The sequence below is a fragment of the Ctenopharyngodon idella genome, chromosome 7 (assembly GCF_019924925.1).
Source record: "Ctenopharyngodon idella isolate HZGC_01 chromosome 7, HZGC01, whole genome shotgun sequence".
Taxonomy (NCBI): Eukaryota; Metazoa; Chordata; class Actinopteri; order Cypriniformes; family Xenocyprididae; genus Ctenopharyngodon; species Ctenopharyngodon idella.
This window is the reverse complement of record NC_067226.1, coordinates 49,662,262-49,679,979: the sequence shown is the minus strand read 5'-3', so window position 1 is coordinate 49,679,979 and position 17,718 is coordinate 49,662,262. Positions and strand designations below refer to the sequence as shown.

The window sequence follows — 17,718 nt, the reverse complement described above, 5'->3', positions numbered from 1 at the left end:
GTATTGAACCTGGAATTTTGCTTTACAAAACGCATTCATTTTCATGTTGTTTATCATCTGTTTTTAACTTTTGCCCACACAAGTGCTGTTGTTTATCAGTATTTTTTATCTTGTCTTCCAATACTAATATCTAAACATTCTTAAATCAAAATACATTTACTTTAGATGCAAAATGAAATAGGATAAGAAGTCTTGTTTTCTGAGAAATTAGACCTAATCAAAATTAGTTTATTATTAAAACAAGAACAAATATCTGCCAATGGGATCAGAAATATAACCGTGTTTTCCTTTTGAATTAAGTTTATTGTTGGCCCATTGGCATATTTTATATATATATATATATATATATTTACTGACCAGCCCAAAAAAAAAATTAAAAAAAAAAAATCGCTGTTTAGATTTTAATAGGCAAATACTTAAGAATCTATGATTGGATCATTATTACAGTGATTATTATTTTTCTAGCATGTTATATGTTTGGCAACAGTTCTTTTAACCCTAAAAGATGGAGTGTGTAGCTTTTCATTTCTTAAACAACCAAGAAGGAAGACACATCATGGCCATATTCCAGGATGACAATGTCAAGATTCACCAGAGTTAAAATTGTGAAAGAATGGTTCAGAGAGCATGAAGAATCATTTTCACACATGAATTGGCACCTCTGAGTTCAGACCTTAATTTCATTGAAAGTCTTTGGGATGTGCTGGAGTAGAATGCTCACCTCTTGCATTGTCAATGCAAGATCTTGACCAAAAAAATTCAAAAAATCTCCCAACAATTCTTTCATAGTTTGAGCCTGATGAATCTTGACATTGCCATCCTGGAATATGGCCATGATACATCTTAATACATGGTTGTTTAAGAAATGAAAAGCTACACACTCCATCTTTAAAGGGTTAAAAGAACCGTTGCCAAACATATAACATGCTAGAAAAATAATAATCACTGTAATAATGATCCATCCATAGACTTAAGTATTTGCCTATTAAAATCCAAACAGCGACTTTTTTTTTTTTTTGGCCGGGCACTGTGTGTGTATATGTATATATATATATATATATATATATATATACACACACACACACACACACACACACAAATAAATGCATATTGATTTAAGAATGTTCAGATATTTGTACTGTAGAACAAGACATACTGAGGAAAAAATATGAAACAAAGGAAGAACAGCACTTTTTACAGTGTAAAACCAAATGACATCAGTTCATCAGTAGGCTGAAATTTCAAATTGTCCAAATTGATCATAAAGAGATATGTTACATTTTTACTAATTCTCACATCCACAAAATATCCATGTATGTAACAGATGGGCGTTCGACAGTCCTGTTCCGACAAAGAATTAGATGCGATTTTATAATTTTGCCCTCAGAAACAGGAAGCGAATTACAAGCTACAGAGCCACAAAACAGGAAACACATGTGGGACAGGAAGTTAGGATCATCTGGACACAAAGGGTTAAAGTTGGAATCAATTTAGACCGAACGACGACACAGCAAAGATGAAACAGAGGCACTGAAATAGAGTCCCTTTAACTTTGGAGTTTAGATTGTTTGAACTGTTGTGAATCAGTTTCTGTTGGATTAGGACACAACAGTAAACAGTTGTGCGTGTTGTTGGGAGGTTAAGGGAGGGTTATGTGGGGGTTATTGGTAAGGTTAATACTCTGGAGAAGTGCAGTCCCATTGTCAGATGTTTGAATATAATGCATCTGAGGATCGCAACACAACTCATTCGTCTTTTAGCAAGTAACACTTCTTCAAATTGGACAGGTGCAAACTATGAATAAAGAGTCATTAATGTTTCTTCTCATATTTAGCCTGATTTTTCGCATGTGAACATCGTCGAACATTCATCGTGGAGTGTTTTCCGCTGCGTCTATGGGCGTGCACTTCGTCCAGAGATGTGTTTAGCGTGATTAGACAGACCGTTCATTAGTGGGGTTTGGTGCTGTTTAATTACCTTTGTCGAGTAGCCATTCGTCAACTACCCGACCGAGTCGATACGGGATTCTTTGCCTAGCAATAGCCAGCCGTTCACTATCAAAGTTCCCTTTGAAGAACAAACAAATTCAACAGGTTACAATCTGGAAGGTCAAAGGTTAAAGATTAGAGGTTAGAGAGAACGCCAGCATGTCAACGTTTAGCAGGTTATGAACTTTAAAATCAGATTTAACACCCTCAAGGCTTTAAACATCGTTTTTGAGGTTAGAAAGTGAACCAAGCTCTGGTTACCATGTGTTTTAAACAAGAGTTAAGCATATTTATGAGTCATTTTAGAGGTTGAATATTACTTCTGGATAATTACAGTGCATTAAAGTGTCATGGTGAACGTGGACAAGCAACATCAAGAGTCATCGTTGTCGTTCTCATTAAAAATGCATAAAGAACATTTTCACATCAGCATGTCGTCAAACAGTCCTGATGAACATCTGTAACCCTAGAGGAAAATGTTTTCTGTTTCAGGTCAAATAATCAAATGTTTTTGAGCGTTTTGATTTAGTTTATCATCAACTAAATCTAAAGCATAAAAACATTTCTTTACTTAAAAAAATAAGCGTTAAAGCAACTTTTCCATTTTTGTTTCATTTACCTTGAAGTACTTAAAAGAACTTAAACTAAAATAATAATTAATCCAAACTATATAGACATATTAAACATTCAAATCTAATAAAAATGAAAAGAACACAACCAAATTACTAAAACTTTAATTAAACTTAAAATGCAAACAGAAAATGTAAAAACTAAAATGTTTACATAGATGCTAAAATGATCACACCAAACCTGTTTTTATGTGTAGATACAGAAGCACACACTGCAGAAAAACATCAGTGTGTCGCTGCAGCATTAAAGCTCTTCAGGACGTGCATGACCTGCGGAGCTCATTATGATTCACATATAAACACTTACTGTGAGAGAAAATCACACTGAGAATGTGAGAATCTGCTGGCATTACACTTCATGGTGTAGATCGACTCTCTCTCGGCTGTTGTGAGTGAGAGTTGGCGTTGTAGTGAAATCAAACTTGTCAGTTCTTTAATTAGCTGCAGCAATCTTTTCTCTCTCTCTTTAATGAAGTCACTGGTAGCAGAGCGACTGCCTCTTAATTGCTCCTGCAGCTTGACTGCAAATGATCTAATCAAAATCCCCACATGCATCTCTGCCCGCAGTGGCCATCAGCGTTCGGTACGAGCACCTCAGCTTTATTAGCAAGATCAAATAAGCCTGGATCATATGTAAATACATCCAGCATTTAGGAAAGGATCCGTCTCCTGCTGCTGTAGACTGACGCCTCTCTGATTCTGCTTCACGAACATGATGATTCTACATTGAACATCAACTCAGGACCACGAGTGTATCATAGTCCTCGAATTCAAACACTAAAATGCATAAATATTATCACGTATGTGCGTGTATGAAGTATTCAGATGGTTTCTTTCAGAGGTGCAAAATACTTGAGTAATTTTACTTGATCACTGTACTTAAGTATTATTTTGAGTGATTTGTACTTTACTCAAGTGCAATTTAAACTGAATACCTGTACTTTTACTTGGAAAAACTGTTGTTTTTTCATGCACTGTTCAATTTTGAGATGGTGGTCTATTTTGCATCCATAACGTCTTATTTCAGTGGAAAGAAAACATCTAACATACACATTAAGAGTTTATTTTATTGCACTATTTCTATTTGCGTCTCTAGATTTAAATTACAGTGCAAAAACTTTAAAAGTTTTTTTCTCCACTTCAGTAACATTTACATACACCAAAATTTACAGTTTTATTCATATCTATATTCTGAAGGTTTTTACTGTGGGGTTTGTTCATATATCATTCACCTGATTATATATAATAATTTTATTCCTAAAAACATGGTGGAAATGTATTTTTTCTGTCTGTTAATAGTATTTTCTGATTTATAGAGTGATAAAAAGAGAAATCCAAAATCCCCTCTGTAAAAACCTTTAACTCTATTGTGTCAACAAATTCAAACAAGAATTTTGAACCTGGCTTTATCTAATATTCAGATTTATTTTCTGGAAATGTATGCAAAATAGTGTATTTCTAATTAGATAATGCCTCATTTAATTTTAAACATATTTCAGAAAACTTGTAATACAAAATTTAATGTACTGTTATCAATCAACTGAAGTATCTATTAGTTAAAAATGTTACCCTATTCACCTGTAGTGTCTTGCCATAATTACATTTCCCAAAGAAAATACTTTTTACTCATTGTTTGTCAGATTACGTCTACCTTTTTTTTTTTATTTTTTTTTTTTACTTTCACTCAAGTATGTTTTTGGTCAGATATGTGGACTTTTAATTGAGTAAAATTTTCTCTCAGTATCCATACTCTCACTTATATCATTTATTTTCACAGTGTCATTTTTGAGTATTTTACACCTCTGGTTTCTTTTACATTAGAGATCAAGGTGAGACTGAGTGTTTGTGAGATAAAACAGCCCTCACAACATTTATATAAAACACATCAGAAGCCGTTTCATTCTCTCGTTTCACACAAGTCTTATCTTGGAAAGTGAAATTTTGTCCTCTTTATCTATGGTGTCACTTCAAACACAACAGCTCGTCTTTGTGTTACTGGAAATGCAGGTTTCATTGTGATGGTGATGTGATGAAGGCAGAGATCTCACGCTGAGTTCCTCATGAAATTATCTCATGCTGCTCTTGATGTGCATTATGAAAGCAGAGCAAATAGACACAGTGACGGCCACATCCAACATCCACCCACCACACCACGTGAACTACACGCTAAATGATGAGCATCAGCCTTTCTGCTGTTACAGAGTGTGTAGACACACACACTCACACACACACACTGCTCAAAGCTGCTCCAAACCCTCGTAAGCCGCCTCCCAGTCTACTGGGAATATCAATTTAAAGTAACACTTCACAAGGCTGAACATTAAACAGTGCTCAAAATGGAAGTATTTATGTTACATTGTTACGTTTTTTTGAATGTAACAGATTTATTTCCTTCCATGTTCTGTTTGTTACAGTGTTTCAGTATGTATGAGGTCTCCATTTCCTCACTGCATTAGTGAAATTAAATCTGATAAATGATAAATGTACCACACAACTGTTGTTTTGTTAAGTGGACTCCACTGAAGAACTCTGGTTTATTTTAATGTACCATCAGTATTCTGAAGGATTGGCTGAAAGTAAATGTCTTACAGGCAGCATCAGGAGGAGCATCTGTGATGTCTTCATATGCATCTCACTAGGGTTTGGAATGAGCCTCTCGTTCACAAACAAACAATAATTAATTAATAAAGTCTCCTTTAATATGGACTCTTTCTGAGAGACCTAAGAGGAAATTATAACTAATTACAGTAATTACTGTAATTCTGACATGATGTGAACGAGGCAGTTACAAAAGAATGATGTATTTCACATTTCAGAAGCGATGGAAGGATGGATGGAGGTATGTGTGGAGGGGTGATGGAGGGATGATGATACAAAGAAATAAAATAAAATAAAATAATAAAAACTTAAAAAAACAAACAAACAAAAAAAAAAACTAAATTGAGACAGTCTAAAGACAGCCTCCCACTTTGCTTCCTGTCAATTATCTGTACTGTCCTGTCACAATAAATGCAAAAATGGCAAACAAATTAATAAAATAAATAAGATAAGATAAGAAAGATTAGATAAAAAAGATCCACACTGAGCATAAAGTGCCCGCTGTGAGCTGTGTCACAGGACAGGTCTTGTAATCACACTAACACTGTGTTCACATCGTGACAGAATTACCGTAATTACATGCTTTCATCTCAGAGGTTCAAACAGGAGCTTCAGACGAGGAAAGTTTCGTTTCTATGGAAATGTTCACACCACCTCAGTGAATTCATGTCCGACTTCACTGTTATGTGTTTGAAACGCCACTATTGAGACATTATCAATAACAAACGACAGTTAATATCAATCACTAATGACCTTCAGCATGACAAACCTCCACTTCTAATCCTGTTCACGTTAAATACAGCCGCTGTTACCATGACGACGACTCTGAGACTCGGATCAATCCCGGACGGGTTCGTCCTGCAGGAGGCAGCTGGAAGCTTCTGCTCGACATTCTACCCACAATTCCACTGCAGACTTCCTCTGCGCTAACTGGGTCACTGGATATTTTTATTTCTCCAGTCCGCTCTGCTGCTCCTCGCGTCACAGGCACTTTTTCATTTAGGAAGAGCCCAGATCTGCTTCATTAACACATTCCTCGGCAGCCGCGACTCTGATTTCTATCATTATGACACCGGAATATTCAGCTTTATATTAGTGATGATCAGCTGGTGGAGTCTGATGTGTTGAATATTCCACATGAATCAAAGAGCAGCGTCTGACCGTCATTCAACAGTTTGACTTTAACCAGTGACTGATTCAACCAGCAGTGACCCGTAATAATAGATGCTGTTCAGCAAAAACACTTTATTCAGCTTCATAGCTGATGTGACCCCTCCTGTTCGAACCACCCGTTCTAAGCGGGACTCGAACCCAGGTCTGCTGGCATGGGAATCGGACACTCTAACAAGGAGGCTGAACACTGTCAGTCGTTGGTTCTGTTATTTTTCTGTTTATCACAGTGAAGCTGCTTTAAATCAATCTATATTGACGAATCCTCAAACACAAACAGGTCTGGTGTGATGATGTTTTGAATCATTAAAACGTTTAACAGTTTATGACCGGAAAACATCTTCCTCAATGAGAGAGACAGACAGAGAGAGCGACACGCTCTGTGTGTGTGTGTGTGTGCTCACCTGACGGGAAGCGCTCGATCACGGGCAGATTGTCCACCTGTAGCGTTGCGTTCCCGCCGCTCCGCGTGAACCGCACCACGTGATACTTCCCATCGCTGACCATCACGCCGGCCTCATCGATGACGATGTCGTCTGTCCCCACGTTAAAGATCACGCCGACCTTCCCCCGCTCCTGACAGACACACGAGAAAGAGAGAGAGAGAGAGAGAGAGAGAGAGAGAGAGAGAGAGAGAGAGAGAGACGTCAGTGATTTTCTTCATCATGACAGTGACTTTCTCTGTCTTTTTCTATTTTCAGATGTTATAACAGACTTTCAAGATCATTCTCTTCCAAACTGATCCTGATACTCCGTTTCCTCTCAGATTCACACACACAAGCTGATTCATCTGCCCCGCCTCCCTTCTGCTATTGGTCAGTCAAACTAATAGTCCCGCCCCCAATACACTGCCCAGCGGGTTCACTGTCATGTTTATGTGTTTGGATTATTCTTTGTGATAGTTTTAAACAGAGCAATATTTGTTCATAACACAATGACATAAAGTGAAAAATAAAATAAACTAAGATTAAAAAATAAAATAAAAAAACACACTAAACTAATAAAAAAATAAGAAAAATGTAAAACATATATATATATATATATATATATATATATATATATATATATATATATCCTCAAATAACATCTATCTACAGAACCTTTTTGACTCATAAAATAATAAAATAAAGTTAAACAATATATATATATATATATATATATATATAGATATATATTACATTTCTGACCCCCTGAATCAAGATAAATTTGTATTATTTATTTAAAATATAAAACAAAAATTATCACCTTGCTTTTGCTTTTAGAAATGAAAAGTTTAACACCTGGATCATCATCCCAAGACGGATGTTCATACAAATAAATGTTTACCGTCACTAAGAGTCCAACAATCTCACACTGACGGAGGATTGAGGAAAAAATATATAGTGCAAATTCTGCCAAAATAACTGCACACTTTCAGCATGATACGAGACCAAAGCATCAGTCCAACGATCACAGTTCAGACTGAAAACACAGTCCACACACAGATGTGATGTCATTCTCAATCTGAATCTGTCACATGAGCAGCTACTTAAAGAATACAGATGAATATGTACGTATTAGGGGTGTAACGTACACAAAGATGACGGTTCTTTACATACCTCGGTATTGAAGTCACGGTTCGGTACAACGGGGGAAAACCTAAACATAAAATTGCTTCTTTTTTTCTTTATTAAAGAGTGATTTATTGAACATATTGTGTCTCTAATTCATTCAATTACAATTAACATTTTCTTAAGGATAAAAAAAAAAAATCTATCTCAGGTAATATACAGGGAGCACTTTCTTGAACATTACTATAATATTAAAGGTTACAATTAACAACAGAGCCCAAACTATTAAACTCAGTTGCTATTTATTTTTAGATATAATAATCAACACTCAAATAAAAACAAAAAAACAAAAAAAAAAAAACATAAAAAATACCCCCTTCTAAATCTAATTATAAAAGTACTCCAATTCTTTTTTGAAATATAATCATTTACACAGTTACTGTCATAACTTGTTTTCATGACAAATTTATTTAAACATATATTAAATAATTAAGACATTACTAACAGGTAAAGTAAATATAATGAATATATAAGCTAATATAGTGCATATATTCCCCTCTAGAGTTGATTATCTAGTGAACTAACATGCTGTGGACACTGAATGACTTGCCTGAGGTAAAAGTAATGCTACAAGAGATATTATTCTCAAGCTGTTTTAATGACGTCTTTCTGTGGTTGAAATACTGGTTGAGAGATTACATGTAAACATATCTATGCATAGATCATCTGTTCTTCTGCACTTTTTCCTGTTGTGGCGTTTAGCACGCCGCGTGCGCCCCCTTCTGGACTGGAGTGTGGATCGCATGTGACTGACTGTATTTGTTGTCTAACTGCATGAAACGAACCGTGACGTCCGTACCGTACGGTTCGGGATGAATACATGTACCGTTACACCCCTTGTACGTATATGTCAGTTCTATTAAATTAAAATGAATAATTGTGATCGTGACTCAACAGCTCCGTTCAGCTGCAGAGCATCTAAATATCTGTGAGTGTGTGTTCATGTGTGCGTGACTGTTGATTCTGAGAGTGAAGATGAATGATTCATCGACTCAGGCAACAAAGTGACTCACGTGAATCAATGCAAGCTCTGCCCTGAAGCAAGCGTTGCGTACACGTTACGTCATGCCGCGTTCATTCCAGCCATTCTGAGATGAAACTCATTTATTTATGTGACAAACATATGAATTCATACGCGCAAAACACCAACAGCCAAATGTGTTTCTGTGACAAATGGACAGTCCATGAACACGCTCTAAAAATAATTTTCCTTGTTTTTCTTCAATACAAAATGTCCTTAAAGCAAGAAACATTTACCTGAGAAATGAAGGTGCATGAGATATTAAGACCTGTTTTCAGAAGCTTAAAATGTGAAAAACATCTAACAAAACAAAATACACCCATTAAACACAAGTACACATTTTCTTCACCGCAAGAGTGATGTTCTTCCTCAGTGTTTCTGGCTCGTTTTCCAGCACAAATATCTAAACATTCTTAAATAAAGATACATTTACTGGAGAAGAGAAATGACTGAAGATATTAAGTCTTGTTTTCAGAAAAATTGCCAATGGGGTCAGAAAAACAATCTTGTTTTCCCTTTGAATGAAGCTTATTTTTCTGACCCCATTGGCAGATATTTGTTCTTGTTTTAAGCACAAACTCACTTCATTTGGATCAGTTTCTCAGACGTCTTATCTTCAGTCATTTTGCTTCTCCAGTAATTGTATCTTGATTTAAGAACGTTTAGATATTTTTGCAGGAAAACAAGACAGAAACACTGAGGAAGAACGTCACATTTGCAGTGAAGAATCCTGATTCTGCACATGATATTTTGAAATGTGTAAAACACAGATGAATCACACAAAGAGCTGTGAAGAGTGTGTTTCAGGTGTTTGCAGCAATTAAACTCTCGCTGAGAGAAAACTAAAGCAACCACAGCGAGAGAGAGAGAGAGACAGTGAGATCAAAGTGTTTTTTGAAGGTGAATCTCTTTTCCTCCTCTGAATATCACTTTAGTCAATTAAAGCAGAGACACGAAAGACCCCACAACCATCATTAAAGTTTTGTGTGACCTGTGCTGCAGTACACCGTCTGCTGGCTCGGTCCAGACGGGATAGATGAGCCTCGGGCATCCAACACCCTGTTGCCGGTTTGTGTTTGTCTCTCCTCGGACACCATCTAATCTACCCAGATCTTAACATGTGTCCTTGTTAGGAGATGATCTAATCGCTTCACCTGTGACTGCTCGTAATGTTCCATAATTGATGAATTTTGCAGCACTTGTTCTCATGTTCCTCTCTCATTCGGCATCAATACAAATGTGTGCGTTTTGGATGCTTGAGGTTAATTGCTTTATATAAATCAGTTAGGAATATAAGTTGCAGCAGATGATAAAAAAAGTGAGTTATATTCTGGAAGATTCGGTAATCTCTCTCTCTCTCACAGATGGACGTGTGTTTGAGCGGTCCAGAAATGCAGCACACACTGCAGCAGATGTTTTAGAAATGCGTCTCGTTCGCTGTGTGAACATTAGCTAACACGCGCTCAGCTAACTCTGTGAATACTGATGAAGAGATGAAAGCAGCCTGACCTCTGACCCCATACAGCCCCGCCCACTCATCATGTCAATCATCACAGTACTGAACGCTGTGTGTGTGTCCTTCATTTTGTCCTTCTGTTGTGAGTCGATCTGTGTAAACACGGATAAATCGCAGTCTGTTCACACACACACACACACACACACACACACACACACAGGTTTATTTAACTATGTAAATGAGTTGATTATAATGAGCACAAACCCTACCAGAGACTGTGTTTGGTCAGATTTCAGCTCAACACACAGTTTTATGCATTACACTCTAAAAAATACTGGGTTAAAAACAACCCAAGTTGGGTTAAAAAAAAATGGACCAGTGATTGATTTTAACCCAGCGGATTGGGCTATTTTAACCCAGCGGATTGGGTTGTTTTAACCCAGCGATGCAAATGGGATGTTTTAACCCAGCGATTGGGTTGTTTTAACCCAGCAGATTGGGATGTTTTAACCCAGCAATTGGGTTGTTTTAACTCAGCGATGCAAATGGGATGTTTTAACCCAGTGATTGGGTTGTTTTAACCCAGTGATTGGGTTGTTTTAACACAGCAGATTGGGATGTTTTAACCCAGCAATTGGGTTGTTTTAACTCAGCGATGCAAATGGGATGTTTTAATCCAGCGATTGGGTTGTTTTAACCCTGCGATTGGGTTGTTTTAACCCTGCGATTGGGTTGTTTTAACCCTGCGATTGGGTTGTTTTAACTCAGCGGTTGGGTTGTTTTAACCCAGCTGTTGGGTTGTTTTAACCCAGCGGTTGGATTGTTTTAACTCAGTGATGTGAATGGGATGTTTTAACCCAGCGATTGGGTTGTTTTAACCCAGCGATGCGAATGGGATGTTTTAACCCAGCGGATTGGGTTGTTTTAACTCAGCGATGCAAATGGGATGTTTTAACCCAGCGACTGGGTTGTTTTAATCCTGCGATTGGGTTGTTTTAACCCAGCATTTTTTAATGTAGGGTTAAAACTAAAAACATAAAATAACATTTTAGTTTCCAAAGCAACATTTCTTATTTTAATTTAGTTTAGCTTGATGTACTAAAATAACTCAAACTAAAATGAAAATTAATTTAAAAAAAAATATAGATTTAAAAATAAAAAAACTAACAGAAATGACAAAACGCAACAAAATTACTAAAACATTAAAATTACAAACATTTTATAGAAACAAAACTATAACAGCATCTCTCGTGTTCATTGAAACAATCTGCAGTTGATTCTGTTGAAGAACGTCGTATTTCCCTCTATCTGATCACTCTTATTTTAATTAACATTCTCAGTGCTGTAAGCTAATGATAGACGACTTTAAATAGATTATAATTAACTGCTGAGTTTCATCGGTACAAATACCACCTCAGGGAGGAGAGCTGGAGGAGACAGACAGACTTCAGTGTGAGACGCGTGAGTATCTTCACAAACACACTGACACTGTGTTCAGAATAAAGACCCCATATACTTCAACCCAAATCAAAGACAGAAATTGTGTGACGTCGTTTTGAACAAAATCAGACCAAAACAAAATGTGTGTCTGGAGTTCGAAACAGCTTGCCAAAGTAAACTTTCTGGAGAAGTTCGCTCTGGCTGGTAAACGCCTTCGAACTCTCATTGGACCATGGTGATGATGTAATAGGTGGGTGTGGCTCTGAGGCTAAACATGACATGAACACACTGGAGAGGCGCTTTATTGTAGAAACTGAAGCTGTAATGGACCATATGCACTGAACTTTCTTAAGAACTTCCCTTATAATATAAGCCAGCTGGAAAACTTCAGGTGAAATGTCACTCATTGGTGTGTCGGTATCTTCACTGTCCTGAGGTAGCTTTAACAGCATCAATAGTGTAATACTTATAGTTTATAATCAGAATATAGTCACATAAATAGTAAGGCCTAGTGTTAATTGAGTTATTGACGACATAAAAAAAGATGTACCTCAGTGTTCCTCCTCAGCAAAATTCAATTCGACCATCAGTTTTCACACTTTCATGTGAAAAAAAAAAAGTGTCAAAATTGTAAATTAAAGATTTATTATGCACTTCAGTTAGAGTCATTGAATAAAATGTGAGTTTTCACAAGTGTGCCGAAATCATTGAGCAGCACTGACTGACAGCTGCTGTGATTATAAAGAGAGCGCGGCGCTCGCTTCTGTGTAATTCATTCACAAGAAAAGTAACTTTTCATGAGATTTTGTGAGTACTTCATACTTCACCTTGACAGAGTGTATTTTTCAACCTAGTAGTTTATAATGTTTAATATTTATTCAAAAGTCAAACTGAGTGAAAAACTGGTAATGTCTACTATGAGCCAATAAATGGTCCTCTGCCGCCATCTGATGGTTTTAGTAGTAATTAATGTCTTTTATTTTTTAAATAAAAGTGTTTTCTATCAAAGTCCCAGCTTTCAAATTGTGTAATTTTTTTAAGAAATTCGAATAATAAAAACCTTTGTGGTTTTGTGGCTCTTTAATGTGTCGTGACAGATCGCTGTAGCACCTCAGCTCAAGAGGCTCGTGAACCGATCATCTCTTCCTTCTAGTTCATTTATAGAATCAAATAAACATGAATGAACATGAGAAGGAATGTTGTTTCAAATGCGGAAAGACATCAATACACACCATTTTACAAGTTCAAGTCCAACGAGTTTAATCTTCTAACTCCTGACTGCTTTGTCGGACAAAATGGCGGATTCAGCGTTATGATTGGTTAGATCGCTTGTCAATCAAACTCCCGCCGAAGGGTCAATTGCAGACACGCATTTCTTATTCAAACGTTCCCATTAGCTTCGTCTTTATTGCAATCAATAAAACTGGTTTAATGGATAAGTGTGATAACTGCATTAAAGGGGTGGTTCATTGCGATTTCACTTATTTAACTTTAGTTAGTGTGTAATGTTGCTGCTTGAGCATAAACAGCGCTGAAAGTTCAATGCAAACGGAGATATTGTCTTTTAAAGTTATGGCAGTTTAATGCCTACAATTACGACCGGTTTGGACTGCAACAAGCTTCTTCCCGGGTTGGTGACATCATAAATCCTGCAATTAACATAAACCCTGTCCCCGGGAACACGCAACAAAGTGGGCGAGGCCATGTCGCGTGCATACAAGTCTTCTTCCTAGGGACGCTGGACTTCGGGAACAATGTTTAAAATTTATGTTTAATTCTGTTCCTGACAATTATAATGCTAATTTAGCTGTCTGTGCTGCACATTTTACGGAAGACAGCTTCCAGAATCTACATGAGTTCAATGCTGGATTTGCACAAAGGCTATTACTGAAAGATGGAGCAGTTCCCACTTCAAAAGCAGAAGCTGCTGTTTTTTTGGGCTCCAACCTGTACGTATGTTTTATTTTTTTTTTATAAAGTTATATAGTTTCTGGGACGTAAACAAAGTTAGCTAAATTCTATTTCATACTTCTCCATCAAACGCCTACAAACACCAACAAACTTCTATGTAATCACACCAGCGAACTTCTGTTGGTGTTTGTTGGCGTTTCTGTTATCAGTGTACAGCATTGTTTCATTACGGCTTTTATGCTGTGTACTGTTTACCCACATTCTCGTTCATGCTAACGATACCTTTAAAAAAATGCTACTACTCAGAACACTATGGGGCAGCAGTAACATTTACAAGTGACAGCATATCTAAACACTTTGACACAAATACAAACAAAAATACTTAACATTCATAAACGTCCATTAAAAGCCGTGCTTGCAGAGGTTCTGCTTGACCCTCTTCATCATTACTGCTGTCTGGGTCTGATTCGGGCTCAAATTGATACGCAATATTGACGCTATTATTTACATACCCACCGAAGCAAAGACTGGACTTTAGACTGAAGCACATGCAACGTTTGCCCGTAATGGTAAGGGGCGTGGCATTTCCGGACAACATGAATCACGACAACATTTGTTCCAGACAGCAAATCACAATACACAGGGCCAGCTAACCAATCTCAGTCCAGTGCGTATTTCTGAGGGAGGGGCTTCATAGAACCAGGAACTCAACAGAGCGTTTTTAGGAGGAGGGAAACAGCGGTGTAGAATAAAGGTAAAATATATGAAAAATACGGCGTTTTTTTTAAAACGAAGTATTAAAACATGTTAAACTGCGCCCCATAAACACAATCAAGCCTAGAAAAAAAAACAGTGAACCACCCCTTTAAAATATAAATACAACATTAAAAAGTCAACCATTGATGGTTTTGTGTCGATGTACAGCGAGTACAGAATGACAGCTGACAGTTCACCGGAAATGCCCAAACTGGCTTATCGGAAACCAGGAAGTAACCGTGCATATGGTCAGTTCTAATTTAAAGAGACACTGACACTGTTTTTTTATGTTTTTTACTGTAAAGCTGCTGCTTTAAAGCAACTATTGTATAAAGAGCTGTATAAATTAACCTGGTGTGACTGAAGAGCTGAATCTCAGAGCTGCTGCAAACATTTCCACATCACTATGATCAGATGCTGTTCCCTTTCGAAAGGGAACTTCAACTCTGCTTTTACCGCTATGGGGAAGCATGGCAGGGCAATGCAGAGTCTCGTTCCCTGTTCTCAGGGAACCATGATTACATACGTAACCTGAGATGTTTTTTTCATTTTTGTTGTGTGTTAAAGGATTAGTTAATTTTCAAATGAAAATTAGCCCAAGCTTTACTCACCCTCAAGCCATCCTAGGTGTATATGACTTTCTTCTTTCTGATGAACACAGTCGGAGAAATATTAATAAATATCCTGACGCATCCGAGCTTTATAATGGCAGTGAGTGATACCAACGAGTATGAGCTGAAGAAAGTGCATCCATCCACATCCATCCATCATAAACGTACTCCACATGGCTCTGGGGGTTAATAAAGGCCTTATATATATATATATATATATATATCCATATTTAACAAGTTATGAAGTAAAATATCTAGCTTCCGCCTTCACACCTAGGATGGCTTGAGGGTGAGTAAACCTTGGGCTAATTTTCATTTGAAAGTGAACTAATTTAATTTAGTTATTGAGAGAAAAGCGCAACACATTTACACATTCATCTAAACGGTGTCTGGATGTTCGCTATCAGTATATCATTGGAAAGATATTTCAAACTTCTTTTTACTTATAAGCGAAGAACGAAAAATAACTTTGCCGCAAGTATATCATGCATTTCGCTAATTTTAAGTAACTTTGTAACTTCATGTCAGCAGTCATTAGTGTTTTATTAAGTTGACATGTAGTTGCAAAGTTACTTATAGTTAGTAGAATGACTAAAGTGGATCATCGAAATAAAGTGTTACCAAAACTTCATTTTTTCACTAAATGAAAAATGCCTCATTCAGCCAATACTTTACAAACTTCTAGTTCAGCAAATGTTCATTTAGTAACACAATAAACTGATCTATTGTTCTGATTCAGCCATATATAGTTCGATAGGACACTTAAAATGTGAAGTGAACTACGCCATCTTTCTAAAAAAGTGACCATCCTTTAAAGCAAAGATGGAAGACCAAAAGGTTTATGAGTCATAGTTATAAAAGAATCAGCAAAATGCTGTTTGAAATAGTTTGAGGCAGAGTTTTATCTGACAAAACTCCATATAGAAGAAAATCCCTCATGAAGAACTGAGGAGTGAAAGCTGAACTCACTGCAAACATCACAAAACACACACCTGTATGATTGAACCCTTGAAAACACTTAAAATACGTCCCTATTAAAACACAAAAAATCTCAAAGAAAGATGTGTTTCCCTGAAGAGCCTTATTAATGTGTGTGTGTGTGTGTGTGTGTGTGTGTGTGTGTGATGAGAGAATCATAATGGAGCTTTTCTCATATGATGGTAAAGACTCAAAAGGCTCGGAGCAAAGCTCATCCTAGCAGCCAATTAAAGCGGCTCGTTTGAGGGAGAAGCTCTGAGATCCAAGATGGCTGACAGCCGTGTGCAGTTTCACCACCGTAACATCTGTAGTAATTGGGCTCCGATCAATCCAAACCCACTCGCTCTGTCTCACACGCTTCATGCCGTTTGTTCTGTAGAGACTCAGACGCACAGCTGGAGATTCACAAAACACTGGGAATCACTTTTGATTGTGTTGATATACACTGACAGTCAAAAGATTGGAATAATTATGATTCTTTAATGATTCTGAAAGAGTCTCTTCTGCTCATCAAGGCTGCATTTATGATCAAAATACAGTAAAAACAGTAAAATATTATCCCAGTGTTAAACAGCTGTTTTCTATGTGAATATATAGTAAAGTGTAATTTATTCCTGTGATCAAAGCTGAATTTTCAGCATCATTACTCCAGTCTTCAGTGTCACATGATCCTTCAGAAATCATTCTGATATGATGATTTGATGCTCAAGAAACATTTATGATTATTATCAGTAGGGATGCACGATACCATTTTTTAAGGACCGAGTACGAGTACCGATATTTTTTTCTAGTACTCGCCGATACCGATACCGATGCCTCTTCTCTCTTTTTTTTTTTTTTTGATGTTGCAGTTTTCCAAGCACAACACAGTGAGACTAATGAATGTAGGACAGCTTCTTTATTATTACTCTAATGAAAAAAGTAATAGTTTTTATGTGCTTGTCACAAACTTAAAGAACACAAATTTCACAGTGTCCAATAACCTTCAAAGGGCATAATTACCAATATATATAATTGTTGTTATATAAAAAGAAATTTACAAACAATACAACAAATACTATAGAGATACAAATTAAATAAACTTGTTTTTCAGATACAGTAGGTTTATTTACCATGTATACATTTATTTAACATCTTATCTTTTATTAACATTAATGACAAATATAGGCTACGGTCCCTTTAAGACTGAATCCATGGATACTGACACATACCCTGTTTTCAGCCAAATGTTTACGTCCACTTAAGCCATAACCGACTGTATTTACGTGAGATACTCCACACGATGGATATTTTGAAAACTATGTGTGCATTTGACCATTCAGGCGCGAGGAGAACTGATCGCGAGAGAGCGCTTCTGGTCTGTCATTCAGCGCAATTCCGCCTATCCTGCCTTCACTGATCGATAACGAATTGTGATTGAAAGCATGCAGTTCGCAATGTGTGTGTTGTCATCATTAATTTGAAGTATTTCAACTCCCTTGAGGACATTGTTTCTGCTGCTGCCGCCGGTGTCTCTGTGCACGGAAAATTCTGTAAGTTAGGCTACGTCA

At 36.9% G+C, this 17,718-nt stretch overlaps 1 protein-coding gene across 11 annotated transcripts in view; it reads right to left on the bottom strand.

Moving 5' to 3' along the window:
* nrxn2b (neurexin 2b) overlaps nt 1–17,718 on the bottom strand; it is a 330,369-nt gene that overhangs the window by 26,834 nt on the left and 285,817 nt on the right. For 10 of the 11 annotated variants that reach the window (XM_051900280.1, XM_051900272.1, XM_051900270.1 and 7 more), the window contains 2 exons: nt 6,790–6,961; nt 1,978–2,067 (listed from right to left, as the gene is read on the bottom strand). In XM_051900280.1, the coding sequence (XP_051756240.1) occupies nt 1,978–2,067; nt 6,790–6,961 (262 nt within the window). The remainder of the gene's footprint in view (nt 1–1,977; nt 2,068–6,789; nt 6,962–17,718) is intronic. The other variant, XM_051900279.1, reaches the window with a different exon arrangement.